The sequence below is a fragment of the Fusarium verticillioides genome, chromosome 6, assembly GCF_000149555.1.
Source record: "Fusarium verticillioides 7600 chromosome 6, whole genome shotgun sequence".
NCBI lineage: Eukaryota > Fungi > Ascomycota > Sordariomycetes > Hypocreales > Nectriaceae > Fusarium > Fusarium verticillioides.
This window is the reverse complement of record NC_031680.1, coordinates 2,899,701-2,917,090: the sequence shown is the minus strand read 5'-3', so window position 1 is coordinate 2,917,090 and position 17,390 is coordinate 2,899,701. Positions and strand designations below refer to the sequence as shown.

The following is a 17,390-nucleotide window of genomic DNA, read 5'->3' as shown; positions in this document are numbered from 1 at the left end:
CATCGAGTCTCGGAGGGAATAGATTATGGACATGCAAACAGGTATCTTGAAAGAGCACAGTCATTGAATGGTGTAATTCCTCGCTCTGTCGGTTAACAGAGAGACTTGTGTGCAGACCCCAGGTTGCAACACATCATCAAATACCTAAATCATGTTTACTTTACCACAGATATTTTGGTATGGCAGATTCAAGCTAGATGATACGCAAGGATATATTCAGTTATCGTATGACATATCTCTAAACTTATCGGTCTCGTTTCTCTCGATCTATATCTTCTTGGAAAAGGGGAATAGAAACATACAAGCGCTGGATGTATCAACTCTCTTTTACGTTATAAAAGTGTCTATATTGAAGTCATACAACAACAACAAGATCGCCTACTACCAAGATTAGGTCTATACTTACTGATGACTTATTCATAATTACACATCCGAAAGCATGAATTGACTCATTTATCATTAAAATCGACTATGCGGTATATAAACGCAACCGGATAGAAAAACAAACCTGCTGGCTGATCATGAATAGCAGTAAACTTTTGAGAACCATCAGCGTTCGAGACCAACGACTGATTGACATGAGCATACGAGAGACATTTTAGAGGAGATGTTAGAAGAGTGGAAATACTAGCCCTACAGGGCTTTGAGGATCCTGCAATCATCAGCCAGGACAGATCAAGAAATGCGTTGACAAATCTCAGAGGAGACAACAAACCTCAGCTGAGGTCTTTGTAAGGTTGTTCTAGCTCTGTCCGTATGTAGGACTCACTGGCCCATGATTCGGCGCACACCATAGCATTGATGTGCATGTTTAGCGAATCCTTCTGTGGACCATAGACGAGTCAACAGCGCAAGAAGAGGTCGATAAGGCCCTACATCCACGGGCACAAGCTCGGAAAGCGTACTTTGAGGAAGCACTCCTTGCATGTAGTGGCTATAAGTGACAAGGCATCCCTGGCAAAGGACACCTTTGTCAGTGCCAGCATCTGAGAGGGATGGGAAACGGATGGAAGCCATTCCGCCAAAGTCATCCTCTACAACCTCAGCCTTTCTCGGCAGTCTTGAGAGATCACAGCCTGGAGGGTCTAAAGGAGCCTCATGGAAGTGCCTGAATATCGCAGCATCTTTCATGGACGTTCTCCCAGGACGATATGTTGGCCTCAGTCTGGCCAGCTTCTCTGCCGAGCCATGTATCTCTAGGGCAAGTTCCTTTGCTTGCTTGACGCTGACAAGGCGTTCAGCCTGCTTATGCACGAATTGAAACCTTAGACCAAAAGTGCCAGGAACACTGTACATAACAGGAATGCGTTGGAGATCATGGTCAGTGAGACTAAAACACTCCTTGGCCATGGCCGGAGACGTCATCCGGAGAGCCTGGTTCTCATAGAGACACTCAAAACAAACCCTTTCACAGGTTGGCAGGAAGAGAAACCCCCCAAATGCGAGACACGAGACACATCTGCTCTGCCGGAGAGCAGAGTGAAGCAGGGTAGCAGGATGGTAGCTCAAAAGATGAGTCTGTCCCAAGACAGCCAAAGCCTCGGGAGCATGTCGGACCGTCTCCCAATACACCGGCAGGTCCTCAATCACATCCTTTCCTAGAAGAGAAACCCGCGACAGGCGAGACAGAGACTGGAAGTCGAGGAGATCAAGCACAGACAATAGAAGTTCTGCGGGGAGACAATCCAATTGGCCTAGAGAAGAAGCCTGGAGTCGTGGCTTGTTGGAGATGGATGTAGTGGATGGGAGCAACCGATTCTGGTTGGGTACATAGCGAATCATGCCCTTGAACTCTGATTCCTCGGTACGGGTGAACTGTTGGAGGACGTTGCAGTGTGTAGCCATGGCGTGTTTAATAAACAATATGTGAGAGTGTAGTTAAGTTATACAACAAGGTTTGAAATCTCTCCGCACAATGACGCAGAGAAGAACAAAAGATTATAGAAGGACACTAACTTAGTAGACGAATGGACGACACTAGACTTATAGTTTAGAAGAAGAAGAAGAGAAGAGCGGTAAAATAGTTGCACGAGTGAGTGCTCTTGGACCTCTCGAGAAAGGCCGAGGTTACAGGCTGCGTAGAGACTGACTCAGCAGAGTGAACCGCTTAGATTCCAGGATTTAACACAGAAAAAGCAAACTTGTAGTCTAAGGATATTGCTTGGACTGGACGGATACGCACAGCTGGTGGGTTTTCCCTGCATGAGTATCAATTAAGCGCGGGGTCCGATGTGGTGTTGGGGGCACTAAGGTAAGTGAGGCTCTGAGCTTTGATGGAGTATAAATCCGAGTTTCCAACCTCGCTATCCGTACCAAAATGTTGGATACAGCTAGCGCTATATCCTATGCTGGTCCTGTTCTTTTCGTTTCTATCTCTCATACTCGCACATCTCTTTGATCGCTTCTATGATCAGACACCGTGAGTTGTCTGCTCCAAGGTCCTTGTCTCGGCTATGTACTCCGTACCATGGATGATATCGTGCATATGCCCCGGACCGGTTTGACAAGCCGGTCTTTGAGTTCCGGTATGTCCCCACCGGGACAAAGCTTGCATGGGTGCATATTGGAGCAAGATGCCATGCCACTACACCAGAATATCTCGTGGTGTTTTGTTCCCGCGGAATTCCAGAGTTTTGGAGGGCGTTATCAGTGTATCAAATAAGAGTTCGATCTGTTTCTTATTACTACGTATGATATTAGATCCCGCGGTATATGTACTTCCTCGGATCGGCCCTTTGTTATGCCAGAGTGACATGACCTTATATGTCGGCAAACCCACCGGCTTATACAGTTGGTCCTGCAGACCTGCACAACGCATCCATACTCTGATATATGTTTACCATATAGAATTACTAAACGAGGTAAAGCTATCGACCGGACTCGAAGGTAAGACTGTCCCAGGCTTGTTGTTTGCTACCCAGATTAAACAGATTCGACAAGTCATGATGCCATTATTCTTATATTTGTTCCTCGACGTAGCTCTGGCTCTCGCAATTCCACGTCTTTTCTACACAGACTCACAACCACAAACATATCAATTAGACAACTCCATCACAGCATCAAAATCGTCAATCATATATTTCTCGATTAATTGATCGATCTTCATTAGCGCCCCCACCAACCAAAGACCATAAGTTGGGGGGTTGGCTCGGTTCGGACCAAACGTCGGTCGAGAACTCGGATTTTCGAAGGGCATTGCTCGCTCGATTCATTCAACTTCCGCGAGTAGCGTCGGACTTTCTTTTTCGTATGTCTCTCAATGTTTTGGGATCTGCGTCGTCCCGTCTTTGTCTCACCTTTGTTGGGATAGTCAATCCAGTCAAACTTCTCGTAAATGTGCAAATGATCACGTCCTGCTGCAATAGCTACAGTAGTGTGAAACTGAGCCGTTTGAAAGCGAACAACTCTTGCACGACTAGTCAACTAGCGCATCACTTTTTTTTTGTGTTGAATGTGTTATTTCTTCTCTGAGACTTAGAGGGCCAGGTTAATCGGAAACTTACCTCCGCTTTGATGTGCAAGTTTCAATATCCTAGCGTCGGTACTTGACGGCCATGCTCGATGCAAAAATTGCTTCTAGAAAACCTGCTAACAGGAATTTTCTGGCTATTTCGGACCGATACATGTGGCGTACAATGGTTTGATGGTGGCCGGTGGCAAGCTGTCGATGTTCTGGCTAGAAACTGCTGTTTCTGCTGGCTATTGCACGTTCAAATACGTGTCAGAGTCGGTTTGAGTTTGTGTATCTCATGTTATATCTGGTCACCTCGGCTTATACCCGAGGTCTCTCACTGACTTACAAAACACCAAGAATTAGAAGGTCTTACAGACAGGTTCGGCGTCGATATTATCAACTATCATAGTTGTAGTATTGATGTGAATCTATAATAGGTCCTCTTTCTATTCTTTCTGGAAGGATACCTTGCATGATCACTTGCGCGTTCGAAACGTTCCGTTCAGCGGCATGTGGATGATTGCCATGGCTTCGCTCGCAGATACTACATATCATTCACGGTATTCGTCATTAGATATCGGCATTTCTAAAGTCAATTGCTTCAGCTGCTGGTTAAATCTGGGAAAACCTGGGCTTGACAATAAGTCTGTGGTTCTTAAGTGAATCTCAGAAACTACAACGGGCCAGGATTCTTCAAAGATGACTGAAGACGGCCAAGCTACTTACAATTATGCCGAGACAAGAAGTATCAGAAAGGCTTGGACATATGTCTACGAATCGATATAAAAGTAAGGCTGGTAAGTTGAGAAACACTGCAGTTCATTGAATGCCTCTTTGTCCACACGCAAAGTGGATATAGCAATTCTGAATTCAACTTCGTACCCAATGAAAGATATGAATACATCCAATAACTTTCATAATACTGTGACTTTCCTGTACTGGTTTTTCTGAGGATATCTAGCCATGTCATGAGAGAAATTCGTTTTCTTCGTCATGTCTAAGTGATAAAAAAAGAATATTGAAGACTCCCTGCAACTTCCCACTGAAACCCATTAGTAGTCTATCCATGTATACCTTCAGCATTATGAAATATAGTCACATAATGAGATTTGACTCCATAACGCTCTCATGAGATTGCTTTTGTTAGATTGGAAACCAACCTCCCAATTCTTCACCTCCAACCTGCCAGGAAGCAAAAGACTGTAGGGTAGGTAGATAAGCATAACTTAAGTGGCCAAGCGATATGACCCTTCCTCAGGCAATTGTTTTCCAACTTGTTCTTAGTTTCTTATACTTAATACCTTTCCTTTTGGTATTTTTGACCTTAATATTAGAAAGTATTCAGAGCTGTAGTGGCTTTAAGCTCCTACGGTTTGTGTCTTTTTAACTACCTACAACATTGACGTTTCTTCAAGTCAAACAAGTCACGTATTATGCGCAGCACAGTAGTCTAATCGGTTCAGTATCGACCATTATCAGATCCAAGCTCAAGATAATGGGGTTTCCAATGTTAAAACCAACATAAATTCGAGGGAATCGATCTCATGGCATGACCTGTCGTTGGTACTAAAGTAACCAACAAAAGAGAATGCCCCGCCAAACGCATATTCTTATTGGGCAGAGGAACGAAGCCGTCCACTTGAATCCAATATGTGGGGGTAAGATGGGATTGCGAGATACCATGGCTTGGAGAACAATATCAGCCGGACTTGTCATTGTTAAAGCAACGCAACAAGGCAACGGGACATAATATAAGTATTGGTTCATCAACTGAGTGAGTTATGAGAGCCCGTTCTCGTCTCACACGCCCTCGACCTCGCGTTTTATTTCCACGCAGTAACAACAGCAATACTGCCACCAGCAATATCAGATCAAACACAAGAATGGCTTCAGCTGCAAGAGCGCCACAGCCCGATGTTGAACTCTCCATACCGCCTCTCTTCACTACTGAACCTCTCATCCGCGATAGCCTACCCACAGAGTCATCGCGTGTCCAGGATGCAACGATAGACGAAGTCCTACCTTTTCTTCAAGGCGAAGAATTCGACTACTGCAACTTCCACGGCGTGCCCCATCTGGACCGTCGCCTCCATGTAAAGTTTCTGCATAAGCAGCTGGGAAAGCTGCCCGCCGCTTTCACACCCGCTGACCCCAGTCGGCCCTGGTTCTTCTACTGGTGTCTGTCTGCTCTTGTTCTCCTGGGAGAGGACGTCACGGAGTACCGACAGAGACTTGTCGATACCGTCCGGCCTATGCAGAATCAAGATGGAGGCTTCGCTGGTGGATTCGGACATACCTCGCATCTCGCCACCTCCTATGCAACCGTTCTGTCGCTGGCCCTTGTTGGCGGTCAAGACGCCTACGAGGCCATCGACCGTCGAGCAATGTGGAGATGGCTATGCTCACTCAAGCAGCCCGATGGAGGGTTCCAGATGGCACTCGGCGGCGAAGAGGACGTCAGGTATGTGCATGCTGTACCACTACACCTCGATACTCTTCTCTGCAGCGCGGCGATCAAGGCCCGCAGTTCCCCATCGGTCTCATGCCGTGAACCCCAAGGACACATGTACGATCACTTCCTTCTAACAAAGTTGCAGGGGGGCTTACTGCGCGGCCGTCATCATATCGTTACTCAATCTACCTCTTGAGCTATCACAGGACTCTCCTGCACGATCCGCTGGCCACACTGGCCTGTTCACTGGGCTTGCAGACTATGTACACCAATGTAAGTGACGCACGAAATCCCAAAGCAACGACTCCGTCTCTGATCATTCACCGTCAAGGCCAAACGCACGAGGGAGGCGTGTCGGCAAAGCCGGGCATCGAAGCACATGGTGCATATGCTTTTTGCGCTCTCGGATGCCTCTCGATTCTTGATTCTCCACATCGTTCCATCCCGAGGTATGCTTCTCCCTTTGTCTAACCACTCATGTTGTGACATGGAAGCGGTGCATCGCATGCTAACCTTGTCTTGATGTTTCTGTTCTGTAGGCATCTCAATGTTCCACTGCTTATCTCTTGGCTGTCTTCGCGACAGTACGCCCCAGAGGGTGGTTTCTCAGGTCGCACCAATAAGCTAGTTGACGGTTGCTACAGTCACTGGGTCGGAGGATGCTGGCCCCTCATCGAGGCTGCACTCAACGGACCCGGGTCCGGTCCTGGAGGGGAAGAGGCCAATTCAGGCGGCCACGCGCTCCCTGCGGCCAAGGGTAGCCTTTTCAGCCGTGACGGCTTGATCCGCTACATCCTTTGTTGCTGTCAAGACCAGTCTAAGCGGGGTGGTCTGAGAGACAAACCGAGCAAGTATGCAACTTGGTGGCCCTGCTTCTAGAATATCTGAATGGGCGCTGACTCGAGCCCGACTACAGGTTCTCTGACGCCTACCACACATGCTATGTACTTTCTGGCTTGAGCGCAGCGCAGCACAAGTGGAACTTGGATGTTGCTCGACCTCACGAGGCTGATGTGACAGGCGACTCGTGGTCTGTGACACCGTATATGGATGGTGAACAGATCTTTGATGAGGAGGATCGAGTTGCTACCGTGCATCCGGTCTACGTTATTCCGCAGCATAAAGTGGAGGCCATGCAGAGTTACTTTTCGTCCAAACATGGCTTCTAGATCATGTAGCACTCGTGTAGTGCAGGATGGGGCTTGGAAGCCATAAGAAAACAGAGACCATGCAGCTGAGACATGTCACTTTTCAATGTACTTCATATGCTGGGAATCTTGTGAGGGCGTATACACGAAATACCGAGGATGGATGCATTGCCTGCTTGGACACACAGATCTACCAACTCTGTGGTAATCTATCCTGGACAGAGATACATATTTTGGTAGCCAAAGCACGACACGGAACCTGCGTCGTCGAGGTTGGACAAACTGGGCTTATGCATCTTGGATCAGAGAGAGATACAGCACACGAACAAACATGGACCGCAGTGCATGCATGAATCAGAGTCAGAATCAGTGGATTCGCGGGGGGACACTCAGCTTCTTCACACACAAGCCGAATTTGATGGCGCCATGTCGTGTCGTCAACAGGCATGACAGAGTAACAGTGCAGCTAACATGCATTTCGATCAAATAACCAAGGCTGTATCTCCAGCTGAGTCATATACTTCTGGGATATCTATTGAGTGCTTGAACTTTGCTCCACTGTAACTTGATCATGTAATACTAAACACAGAAATCGTATTGAATTGAGACCTGCATGGGGAATTGAGACCAATTTCTATAACCCTGCATAAAGATATGTGTTCTGAAACTATAGAATGTAATTCAATTTGAACTTCAAGATAATACTTACTACTAAGGTAGTCCATTCCTACCGAGCCCAATATTTAACTGTCTTCGACTGTGAGGTCAATAATGAACTGTACCTCTTTCTCTTTCCCACCAGCGACGCTCCATCTCGAAACCAGCAATTAAACCCTCAAAAGACTCTTCTGCAGTGTTATTCATAAGTCTGCTTTGAAGCTACACTTTGTGAGAGTTGAATCAGCATAAACTTACACCGATATCCTAGATGGTAGCATTTCACAGAAGAGAGCATGTTTATCTATGTTGTTCTCACCAACAGCAATGTAGCCAGTCACAAGCGGGCAGCCTTAAAGCGTGAATGGGATTGGTTCGAGTGTTTTTGTTTGTGTGCACATCAGGATGAACCCTCATCGTTGCTCTGGAAGCCATGATATAAAGGACTAATGCTCACTTCAAGTCCTTTCTTTACTAGCAGCTACTTAAGAGAATCAAAAAGAGTTCAATAGTGCAGTCAAGAATTTATTGATCATACTATTATCCGCTAATGCCATGTCATAAGTTCCTGGCTTAGTTCTAGAGCCAAGTGAACTGTCCACGCCGAACAATCTGGCCTCCGCGTTCTAACGACAACCAAGAGTCATTGGCTTCCAGCTGATGGTGATAAGAAACGCCAGACAAACAAAAGGCTCTGCATTAACTTGAATTCAGGTTGAGAACTCATATCACATCGAGGGCATCTTACAAATATGGCTGAGCCTGTGTCACAGCATTCTCGGTATGAAATCGTCATCTGCCACCTGAAACAAAGCCCACCAGTACTGGACTTCTAGATCTCGCTATCAGATGTTGTGAGACTCGAGTGAGCTCTCCTATTTTGTAAGTCTGGTGATACAAGTGGCCACTGGGATTTAAAAGCAGACAAAAGCGGAAAACGCAACACCTGGCTTGCCTCGAGTACAGCCAACACCGTAATATTACATCACGCTGGAAACCGACATCATGCATTGTTCCTTGGCATAAACGAGCCAAAGAGACCTGAAGATATCAGACCTTTTGACCTTCATTATGGATCGGAGTTGAATTGGAGCGGAGAGCGCTTTTCTACGGTCAAAACCATCCTATGCATGTCGTCGCGTTTGGGACATGCTGTTGAAACTGAGAACAAGTCGATCGAGCCCGCCTCGAACACGAGGGGCATTAAAGTTGTTGTCTCAGACAGTCCTCGACAGTATGGCATGATCAGATGGTTATAGTTTTGTAAGTCGTGTCATCCTTCGAGACCAGAGTCCTCAGTATCGTCAACCCGAAGAGGCCCATGCACCTTGATCGACCGGCAAGACATAACCGAGCTGGACCCTGCTGAAAACCACAAAGTGTACTACCGATCATACGTAATATGTTATCTTGCCATCTTACCTGCGGATTGAAGACCATGAAGAAGGCCCAGGGCCGTCCAGGCTACATGGTGACCGTGGCCACAGAGCTTGAAACCAGGTGCCTATGCAGTTTACGTGAATCACTTGTGATTCTTGCCATTGCTATTGGTATCAATGCTTGTAGCGGACAATATCTGCACCCTTGTTCCCCATCGAGTGGGCCTTTACCATGATAATGAAGATAAGTGTAAACTTTCACAAGACTTTTGAGAGAGACCACTGTTCATGTCCCTGCTATGGAAATCAGATATCTTGGTTGGTAACATGGGACCTCCACAGGCCAGGCCCGTAGCCACCATGAATAGCCCCAAGCTGCGCACGTTTATCCGACCTCAAAGAAGTCTCATGGCTTAATAGCTTGCTCTTACGGTTGGTTCACTAGCCCTAGGTTGACAGCTGTCACGAAGCTCAAAAGGCTTAACATGTGAGCACATATAGAATTACAATGGCGCGCTGTTTATTAATGCTCTTCTCTCTGCCGTCACTCGTCCATCATGTCAGCAATTTTGAAGTAGATAGGTGCCCCGCCTCTCCCCAATGCTCTCTTCCTCGGGAAACATGAGGCTGAGGTCGACAAATGAGGGAAGCAATGATATACGTGGGGCACCCACAACCGTAGCCACATGCGACCAGCAAACCCTCAAAGTTTTTCTGACGTGGAGATCTCACGATCCAGTCCCTAGTAAGCATCCCACGCTTGTTAAGGTTGCTACCGGAGTAGCAAATCCATGCTAAGCTACCATGATTCGGTTTAGGAAGATAGTATTAGCCTCTTGCCCGTTGTTGCTCCCGACTGCATAGGCGCCGCCGCATGCATTACAGCTGGCGATACGCTGGAGGTGACAAAGCTCGCAAAAGTGCAATGCGTCAAGTCCTGTTCGTCGCTGGCGGTTATCAAAGTTCCGGACTTAACTTGTTTGTTTGTACAAGAAGTTTGGATCCAAACCCAAAACACTCGGAATCTCCATCCATCATGTTCTAGTTTGGTGGGCAGCATCTTGGGACGTGTCGACATGTCATGGGGTTGCCTGAGACGATTGGACGGTCACGTCAGAGCTAACTAGCGGCACCCAAGATAGAAATTCTGGAAGAGTTCGAATTGTCGAATCGTTGTTCGACTTTGAAAAGCTCCAACCAAGCTCGCTCCGTCATGGCTCGCGTTTGCATGGGGGCTCCCTTGTACCTCCACAAAGCCCACAGAATCTTTCGAGGGACGACTTTTAGCAACATCCCTGCCACGTCCTGCAGCTTGATATCAGTCCTGCAGATACTTGGCAGGTCGTTTGTTTACCGTCGAATATGCTTTTGTCATTAGCTCGGCCCTAAGTAAGTAAAGTAACTAAGAAACTGGGCAATGCAGTTGTTGTTGGACCAGATATCCGATACCTGACATGGTGAAACCGCTGATTCGCCGCATGTGATTGATAACTTCGTTCAAAATGGATGCACTCGCGACGTTGCTGGGATTTGATATCGGCGCAGATGGAGTGAGAAAGATGGCCACCCCATGGATATACGGTATAGTACATCAGCAGGGTAAGATGTCCGAAAGGTAAGGTACTATAGGTACCTACAACGGTACTCTTTATCGACTAGCTTGTGCAGAGAGAAGATGCCGCCATTGTAAGTTGCCTCGAGGTTCCAGTGCAGGACAGACAGTACATAGAGTGACCCAAGTAATGTAATGTTGTTTTTATCAACAGAACGGCATTGCCAACACATCTATGCATGAGGTTAGTAGGGGCTGACCCCAAACTTGTCTGCACCTGCCTTACCTTGCCTTAGTCTTTGCCTCAACTTCCTTTCTATTGGGGTTCTTCCTGCCAGTCATTTCCATACGTTACCCCTCCTGGCATAGCTAATAAGGCAACCACGGCGTTCGGACGTTCCATGGGCGGGCTGCCTTTCCCCCTCTTCGACACGTTGGCTTCCTTCTGCACAGGCCGCGCTCTTCCCTCAAAACTCTGTACCTGCTACAGTAGGTACCATCCATACGTACGAGTACAGACTTTGGATCGCACTAGAGAAATTGGCTTGTCCAAGTTTAAAGCACAAAGGGCAGAAAAAAGTTCTCTTGTCATCCAGTTCTATGTACAGTCCCAAAGTACATGGAAATCAACCAATCCCTCGTTACACTCATCTCAGTGCCCCGTCTTTATCCCTGAGACATTTGAGCAGAGGCTGTTGCGATCAGCCAATCAGTCTTGGCGCTTTCACCGTTCTTGTCATATTCGAGCCACAGTTAACAAGAGCTCTGTTGCTTTTTCCTGCGTGCTGCTTGCTGGGAACAGCCCTAACGGCGCCCACACCCACGCCTGTGGATGCATGGCGCAGGGCATGGTTGGCAGGGGTGTCTGAGAGAGCAGTGTCGTTGAATATCTGGGCCAGCCACTGACTGTACTGTTCATGCACGTCGTCGCGCTGCTTGCTTCACCGACCCTTTCTCCAGGCCCTGGGGAGTGGGATGTGGAAAGCATCCAAGTGGACTGTCCTCGCCTGCTTCGGGTGGTGTCACTGTTGAATTTGTTTCCTACCCTTTTTTTACCTGCATTTGTCAAAGAATGACAGAACTGATAGCGGGAGTCGTATTCGAAGGTTTAGCGCTGCTGTCACAGCTCTCATGATGCTATTCCGAACTGAAGATTAGACGCCCTTGTCACATCCGATGGCCAAGATTGGAAGCGCCCATCGCCACTACAAAGACAAGCCCTATAGGTCCCTGAGCTGAGCAATATGGGAATCTCGCGCTCTTATTGATGTGCCTTTTTCCGTCTGCGGATCGGCCATGATCTTAACCGCCACATGAAGTTGAAAGAGAACGTGGCCCTCTCCCACTGAGTCGTTGTTGCTCGGCTCCAGCGCGACACTCTAGCCATCAGACTAGGCCGCACAACACGGCCGACCATTTCGCGCGCAACTGGCGAGGATCAGAATATGATCCTAGCATATGCCAATCCCGACCCTGATAATTTTCGCTTCGAATTATTAGTTGCGGTTACAATGGACAGCTCGAATTGGTCCTGCAGCAGCTCCGGCCACCGGGGCTCTCGGGGCTCAAGAGGAGGGGTTCAAGGTGGATTGCCCCTCACTGCAGCTCATCGTCCTTCTTTGGACACAAAATACTACGTACTCATAGACAGCACGGTACTGATACAGTACTCCAAAGGTCTCACTGCTGTGCATTAGTGGCCGCCGAAACAGAGATCTCAGACGTCAAGATATGGATGGTGGTCAGAGTCAGGTACATCTGTTGGTTACTCTGGCTGTCTGGTGTTGAATTGCAGTACAGTAGGTAGGTATAAGCTGCTTCTGCGGCGGCAGAGTGACTACTACCGATTTTGCCCCTCTCAAACCTACCGGGCTTTTCGAACGTCCGGCCTGGCAACAGAAACGAATTACCCGCCTTGGACCACTACGGTGATCTCCTCTTCGCCACTTGACTTGAAGCTAAAGCAAATTGAAATTACTACTATGTCGCAGTGCATCTTCAATCGCATGTCTGCATGAGCTTCGCAAACGGGGCCCTTACTGGCCCCATCGCCCCCCATTCCAGACCATGCTCTTATGTTCTCATGTACTCGGCCGGATACAAAGCCCTGACCATGCTTACATTTGTCCTGTAGATAACCATCACAAAGAGAAATGGGCAAGCGATCACAACAATACAAAGTTTGAACCAGGGCAACATAAGGCCGCCAAAGGAAGAATGGCAACATGGAGACAACACAGGAAAATAAAACATTGACCCGCGAGAAAGGGTTCAGCTAGCTGCAGAGCAAGGACTGAGACGGAATATAGGAACCTACTAAGTTCTTTCGAGGTACGCCAGTGGCTGAAGGCGTTAACTTTGAGACTTGTCAGAGAGATCGCCTGCTTGCTGCATCCTCCATGTGTTGCGGTGGAGTGGCCTAGTCGCCAGCGGTTTTGATCAACTGGCAACCAGGTAGGCCAGCACAGCAAGATGGGTCACACTTTTCGAGAGCCGCATCGTTGCTTGCATCTACCTCCATTCGCGCGTCGTCCTTTGTCTCCAGACACCCCCGGTCCCACGCTAAAAAGCTGTCTGGAATAAAGGCACACACGTCTCGCCGTTCCATCGGCTCAACTCGACTGCAGCGGATGGATGTACATACACTCAGTACCTCCTAGGATTACTCAAGACGGATATTCAACACAGCTAAGGTTATCCTTGTGTATTTTTCCCACATTGCTCGTCCTTTCAAATTCGTCTTTTCCTGTTTCAAAAACCCTCCAGCTCCTTCAAACTCTCCGTCCCTCTTAATTCATCTTTCACGCCAGCTGTTTGAGCTTCATTTGACTCTGGGCACAACGAATCGAGTAATCTTGACAGGACACTCCTCCACCCTCAACAGCCGCCCAAGACTTGCAAGGCCTGTTTCAGTTGTTACAATTCGGTTCCTGACATCCCTTACGACCTCCACATCCATTCTCTCTACCCGCTGTAACGCTCGATCCTGGAGTTCGTCCTCGGAGCTAAACCCTGTCTTCGGCATCAGTCGTCTATTTTGATCTAGACAAGCGTTTATTTTGTTCGCGTTTCCTCCATTGATATCCTTTGGTCATAAAAATATCCCCTCTCATGCTCTGCATTCTCTCCACCGTCTTTGCCGCCTTACAATAAGCTCTTATATGCTTGAATTCCCGCCTTTTTGAACCTCCAGTCATAACAGCAACTACAACCTTACACATCGTCGACTTCACCACTTGTCACATCTAGTGAGAGCCAACAACAGCAATATCACAATGGGCGGCTTCTACATGCAATACCTCGAGAGTAAGTCAATGGCTGTGGAGTCTATCCCTTTTTTCAATGGCAATCACGTCTATGGCACCAGCACTTGTCAAAAACGCAATTGGTTGAAGGGACAAAAAAAAGTTCGCTTGCAGGGTAAACGTTCCCCGCATGTGGTGACAGACAAACTATTGTTCTACCCTTGTCGTGTTGTGTGGCACGAGTTGAGCAATAATTTGATGTCCGACATGACTTGAGAGCACATGGAAAACCTTGAACTAAATGCCGGGTTTAGCATCTTGATTCCCAATTGTTCGATCTGTGGACGGATGTTATGAACACCAGTTCGTTTGGATGTGTTTTGGGCGTCACCAGTTTAGAGATATGAACCTGTTTGCTAACAGTGTGTGAAACAGGCCTTTGCCGACGCCGAGGATGGACAGACCCCATGTACGAGTGCTACCGGGACCATAGCGGCTACACTTGCCTTGTTCTTGTCAATGGACGCGAATACCAAACAGACCTCGCGTACGAATCTGATGTTCTAGCCCAAGAGAACGCAGCTATGCGTGCCTTCATGGTCTGCCGTAACTTTTCTGTCAATGGGGGTATGCTGGCCCGCAATGGTATCGTTCAAGGACTTCCTGCTCAGGAACCGTCTCGTCGCCGCAAGAGCCGTCACACGTCTTCTCGAGACAGCGACCGCCACAGTAGGCGATCCGGTCACCATTCCAGTAGTAGCTCGACTGCCTCTTTCGACTAGAAAGCACCAGGAGGCAGCCATTGGCAGGCGATTGAGTCCAGCTTGGCAATACTCGGATGGGTTTGGATCAGCGTTGTGGCCAGCTCGCATGGGAGCATGTTCAAGAAACACGAGGGGAAGGAATCACACACAAGACGACTTACAAGCGGTTGAAATGCTTCACAGCAATCCCAAGGATATACCCGAACCAAACTCCCTCCTGGGCAATCTCTCTCACGAAGAGTTATCAGCTACCCTCTTTTTTCCGCTACTACCACCACGTTTCGGCTTTTATTTTCTTTTTGTTTTTTACTGTTTTGCCCCATTGTTCTTCACTTTACACTGGGGAGCAGCGATATATATCTTGATATATCCTATCTGCTGCCAACGAATCATGACGACACGATACGATTTAGATGCTATCTTACATTTCTACGGGCGGCATTTTCTTTTGCTGGTCACCATTTGGTGTCCTTTTTCTCCGCGAGGGACGATGTTGTTGCGACATATTCGGCTTGCTCTGCTTCCTTTGACCTTTCTGGTGGTCTGTTGGACGTTGTCACACGTTGCATGATACGGCATTTGGTCTGAAAAAGCACCACCACGCATCAACCCAACACTCAGGTTAATATCATATGCTCCAGAACTGTGACACAGCGAAGAACGGGAGATGGAGAGTTCAAAAACATTTGCATTTGGTTAAAAGTTGAATTGGCTAGTGGCATTACTGCTCACTTGCCTCACGAAGCTGGGGTTGACCCGTTGGACGACAATTTGACGAACTATGACAAAGAAAAAGAGCACACTGTTTCGGAGGTCCATTGAACAATTGACGATTAGCGAGGAGTGGCACTTTACTCAGATCTCCAGATGGCGGATTCTGATAAGAAGATATGTATTCTGCTTTGACGGATGGAAAAGCACAAGCATGGTTGGAGCCAGCGTTGAATTTCACAATCACGATACGATATGAGAAAATGTGGAGGACTAACTATGAGACTGGGATGAATTATGAGAACCACCATGGAATATGGTGCAATTTGATGGCAATGCGCTATTGACGACGATAATGATTATGACCTTTTTTTTTACTACTACTAAAATCTCGATTGCCGGTAGATTCTTGTGTCTCGCCTTGTGTTTCCTGATCTTGCTGCATTTCTAATTGCTCATGTGATACTTGTACCACCTCTGCCATCCTTTGAATCGATGTGATCCTTGATGCTTGAAAAGAGAAAGATTTGCAAACGCTTTGAGGGAAGTCCATTGGGGCATGAGGAGAACATATAGCTCCAGGCCAACCTGCCAGTGACATACAGGATGCATTCTGAGACCTGCTTGAATGAGCGGCACGGAGGCTCAAAGACATTAGAGCCAGGACCAACAACTGAGCGATGATCAGTCAGATGTACGGATATGTAGCCACGGACTGCAGTGTCACACATAATAAGCTGGGGTACTCCGTATTCCCGGTGTACTCCGGATGGCTTGATCCTGTGCACCAACAGTTGTTTGAGGTTGGCGGATGAAGTCAGCTCAAACTCAATTCTGACAATATCCAAGCTTCGGAAAGCCACAATGTTTGCATATGCTACCATGAAGCGAAGTTAGGTTGAAAGCGGTAATCAATAAGGAAACGACAAGTCAGACCAACAAACGAGTTTGTCGGGATCTGGGGTAACGCGAGCAACTGTCAGCTGTTAGCGAGGTGGGAGCACAACACCGCCAACCTCAAACTCTATTGCTGGCTCTGATAACTCTCAGCGAGGATCGTCAATGCAGCGTCAAGTGGTTACAGATTTCAACCTCTATTGTGACGTCGAACAAGCTATGATAATGGCGCAGCCGTGAGACAGAGAGACTGTGGGGTGACTTATCGAACGAGAGTTACATACCTAGTGTATCAAACATTTTATACATGTCGATCGTGATATGGCTGAACTGGATCCCAATCCCATACACAGGCACAGGCACAGGCTCAAGGGTGAGGGGAGGTTGACAGAGTTTGTAAGTTTATTACACATGAGGGTCACGAGGTGGTTATTGACAGCTCAATCAGAATAGAGAAGAGCACAGGGACGGGACACGCTAAACTAAGCAGACGTGTCAGATGGAGACACGGGGGAGGCTGAGAGATGGAAACGCCTTCGACGATGAAGTCATGGGGTGAGGTGGAACGTCTTTTCTCTGTGTTACGAACAGTTGTTTCTATTCACGACGTGGCAAAGACTCTGAATAAAGTCACGGGGTTGTGTGCGTGTTATACTCGGAAGGTCATCACAGTTGAAAAAGCCAATGTAGAAATCGCCATTAACACGAGGAACACTCGTAAATGAGCTGCAGGGTCCTTGTCAGGGGTTGTAAAAATGAACGTCAGCTTATGAGTGGTTGTGTGGCCACCTCCTGTTCTCCTTTAACTAAATCAATGCATTGAGAAAGAGAAGATGATGCCACTGGCTCGGACCTCGATCAGCTAACAGCCTGATAAAAATGAGAAGGCAAAGACATGAATAGGAGCCGGGGCCATCAATTGAGCCTTGAGCTGTTGGTATTGAGAATTACCGTCTGGCATAAAGTGATGCAGTGTAGGGAATTAGGGGGTCGAATCACTGAAGGGTTTGATATTGATCCTCAGACCTTCTCTGGCAGAGGAACGCAACAGGTTTCATGAAGATTTGTTCTCAAATTCAATATTAACCTTGTCAGATATTAATCAATTCTAGAATAACCATCCGCTGAACA

At 47.5% G+C, this 17,390-nt stretch overlaps 6 protein-coding genes across 9 annotated transcripts; 4 read left to right on the top strand and 2 right to left on the bottom strand.

The window, feature by feature from the left end:
• Positions 1-306: 306 nt before the first annotated feature.
• Positions 307-2,716, bottom strand: FVEG_01885 (hypothetical protein). The gene is made up of 2 exons (XM_018888900.1): positions 2,467-2,716; positions 307-2,404 (listed from the first exon to the last, which is right to left on the bottom strand). The coding sequence occupies exon 2, from the start codon at positions 1,843-1,845 to the stop codon at positions 766-768; it is 1,080 nt and encodes a 359-aa protein (XP_018744932.1). The 5' UTR covers positions 1,846-2,404; positions 2,467-2,716; the 3' UTR covers positions 307-765.
• On the top strand, positions 2,198-4,417 carry FVEG_14945 (hypothetical protein). Of its 3 annotated transcripts, XM_018903983.1 has the most exons (3): positions 2,198-2,886; positions 2,941-3,247; positions 3,311-4,403. In XM_018903983.1, the coding sequence occupies exons 1-2, from the start codon at positions 2,553-2,555 to the stop codon at positions 3,093-3,095; spliced, it is 489 nt and encodes a 162-aa protein (XP_018744935.1). In that variant the 5' UTR covers positions 2,198-2,552; the 3' UTR covers positions 3,096-3,247; positions 3,311-4,403. The 3 variants fall into 3 exon arrangements, with proteins under 3 accessions (XP_018744935.1, XP_018744933.1, XP_018744934.1); XM_018903981.1 differs by having other exon boundaries at positions 2,198-3,247; positions 3,311-4,417; XM_018903982.1 differs by having other exon boundaries at positions 2,941-4,403.
• Positions 4,418-4,750: 333 nt separating this feature from the next.
• FVEG_01886 (protein farnesyltransferase subunit beta) lies at positions 4,751-8,269 on the top strand. 2 transcript variants are annotated; one of them, XM_018888901.1, is made up of 5 exons: positions 4,751-5,915; positions 6,052-6,179; positions 6,238-6,355; positions 6,446-6,757; positions 6,823-8,269. In XM_018888901.1, exons 1-5 carry the CDS (start codon positions 5,236-5,238, stop codon positions 7,073-7,075), a joined length of 1,491 nt encoding a protein of 496 aa, XP_018744936.1. In that variant the 5' UTR covers positions 4,751-5,235; the 3' UTR covers positions 7,076-8,269. The 2 variants fall into 2 exon arrangements, with proteins under 2 accessions (XP_018744936.1, XP_018744937.1); XM_018888902.1 differs by having other exon boundaries at positions 6,446-8,269.
• A 5,648-nt stretch (positions 8,270-13,917) lies between these two features.
• On the top strand, positions 13,918-14,497 carry FVEG_14946 (hypothetical protein; the record flags this gene model as incomplete). Its single annotated transcript, XM_018903984.1, has 3 exons — positions 13,918-13,948; positions 14,323-14,434; positions 14,470-14,497. The coding sequence occupies 3 exons, from the start codon at positions 13,918-13,920 to the stop codon at positions 14,495-14,497; spliced, it is 171 nt and encodes a 56-aa protein (XP_018744938.1).
• An 11-nt stretch (positions 14,498-14,508) lies between these two features.
• Positions 14,509-15,222, top strand: FVEG_14947 (hypothetical protein; the record flags this gene model as incomplete). The annotated part of the gene is made up of 1 exon (XM_018903985.1): positions 14,509-15,222. The coding sequence occupies one exon, from the start codon at positions 14,509-14,511 to the stop codon at positions 15,220-15,222; it is 714 nt and encodes a 237-aa protein (XP_018744939.1).
• Positions 15,223-15,673: 451 nt separating this feature from the next.
• FVEG_14948 (hypothetical protein) lies at positions 15,674-16,666 on the bottom strand. The gene is made up of 2 exons (XM_018903986.1): positions 16,544-16,666; positions 15,674-16,338 (listed from the first exon to the last, which is right to left on the bottom strand). The coding sequence occupies exon 2, from the start codon at positions 16,244-16,246 to the stop codon at positions 15,818-15,820; it is 429 nt and encodes a 142-aa protein (XP_018744940.1). The 5' UTR covers positions 16,247-16,338; positions 16,544-16,666; the 3' UTR covers positions 15,674-15,817.
• Between the last annotated feature and the right edge of the window lie 724 nt (positions 16,667-17,390).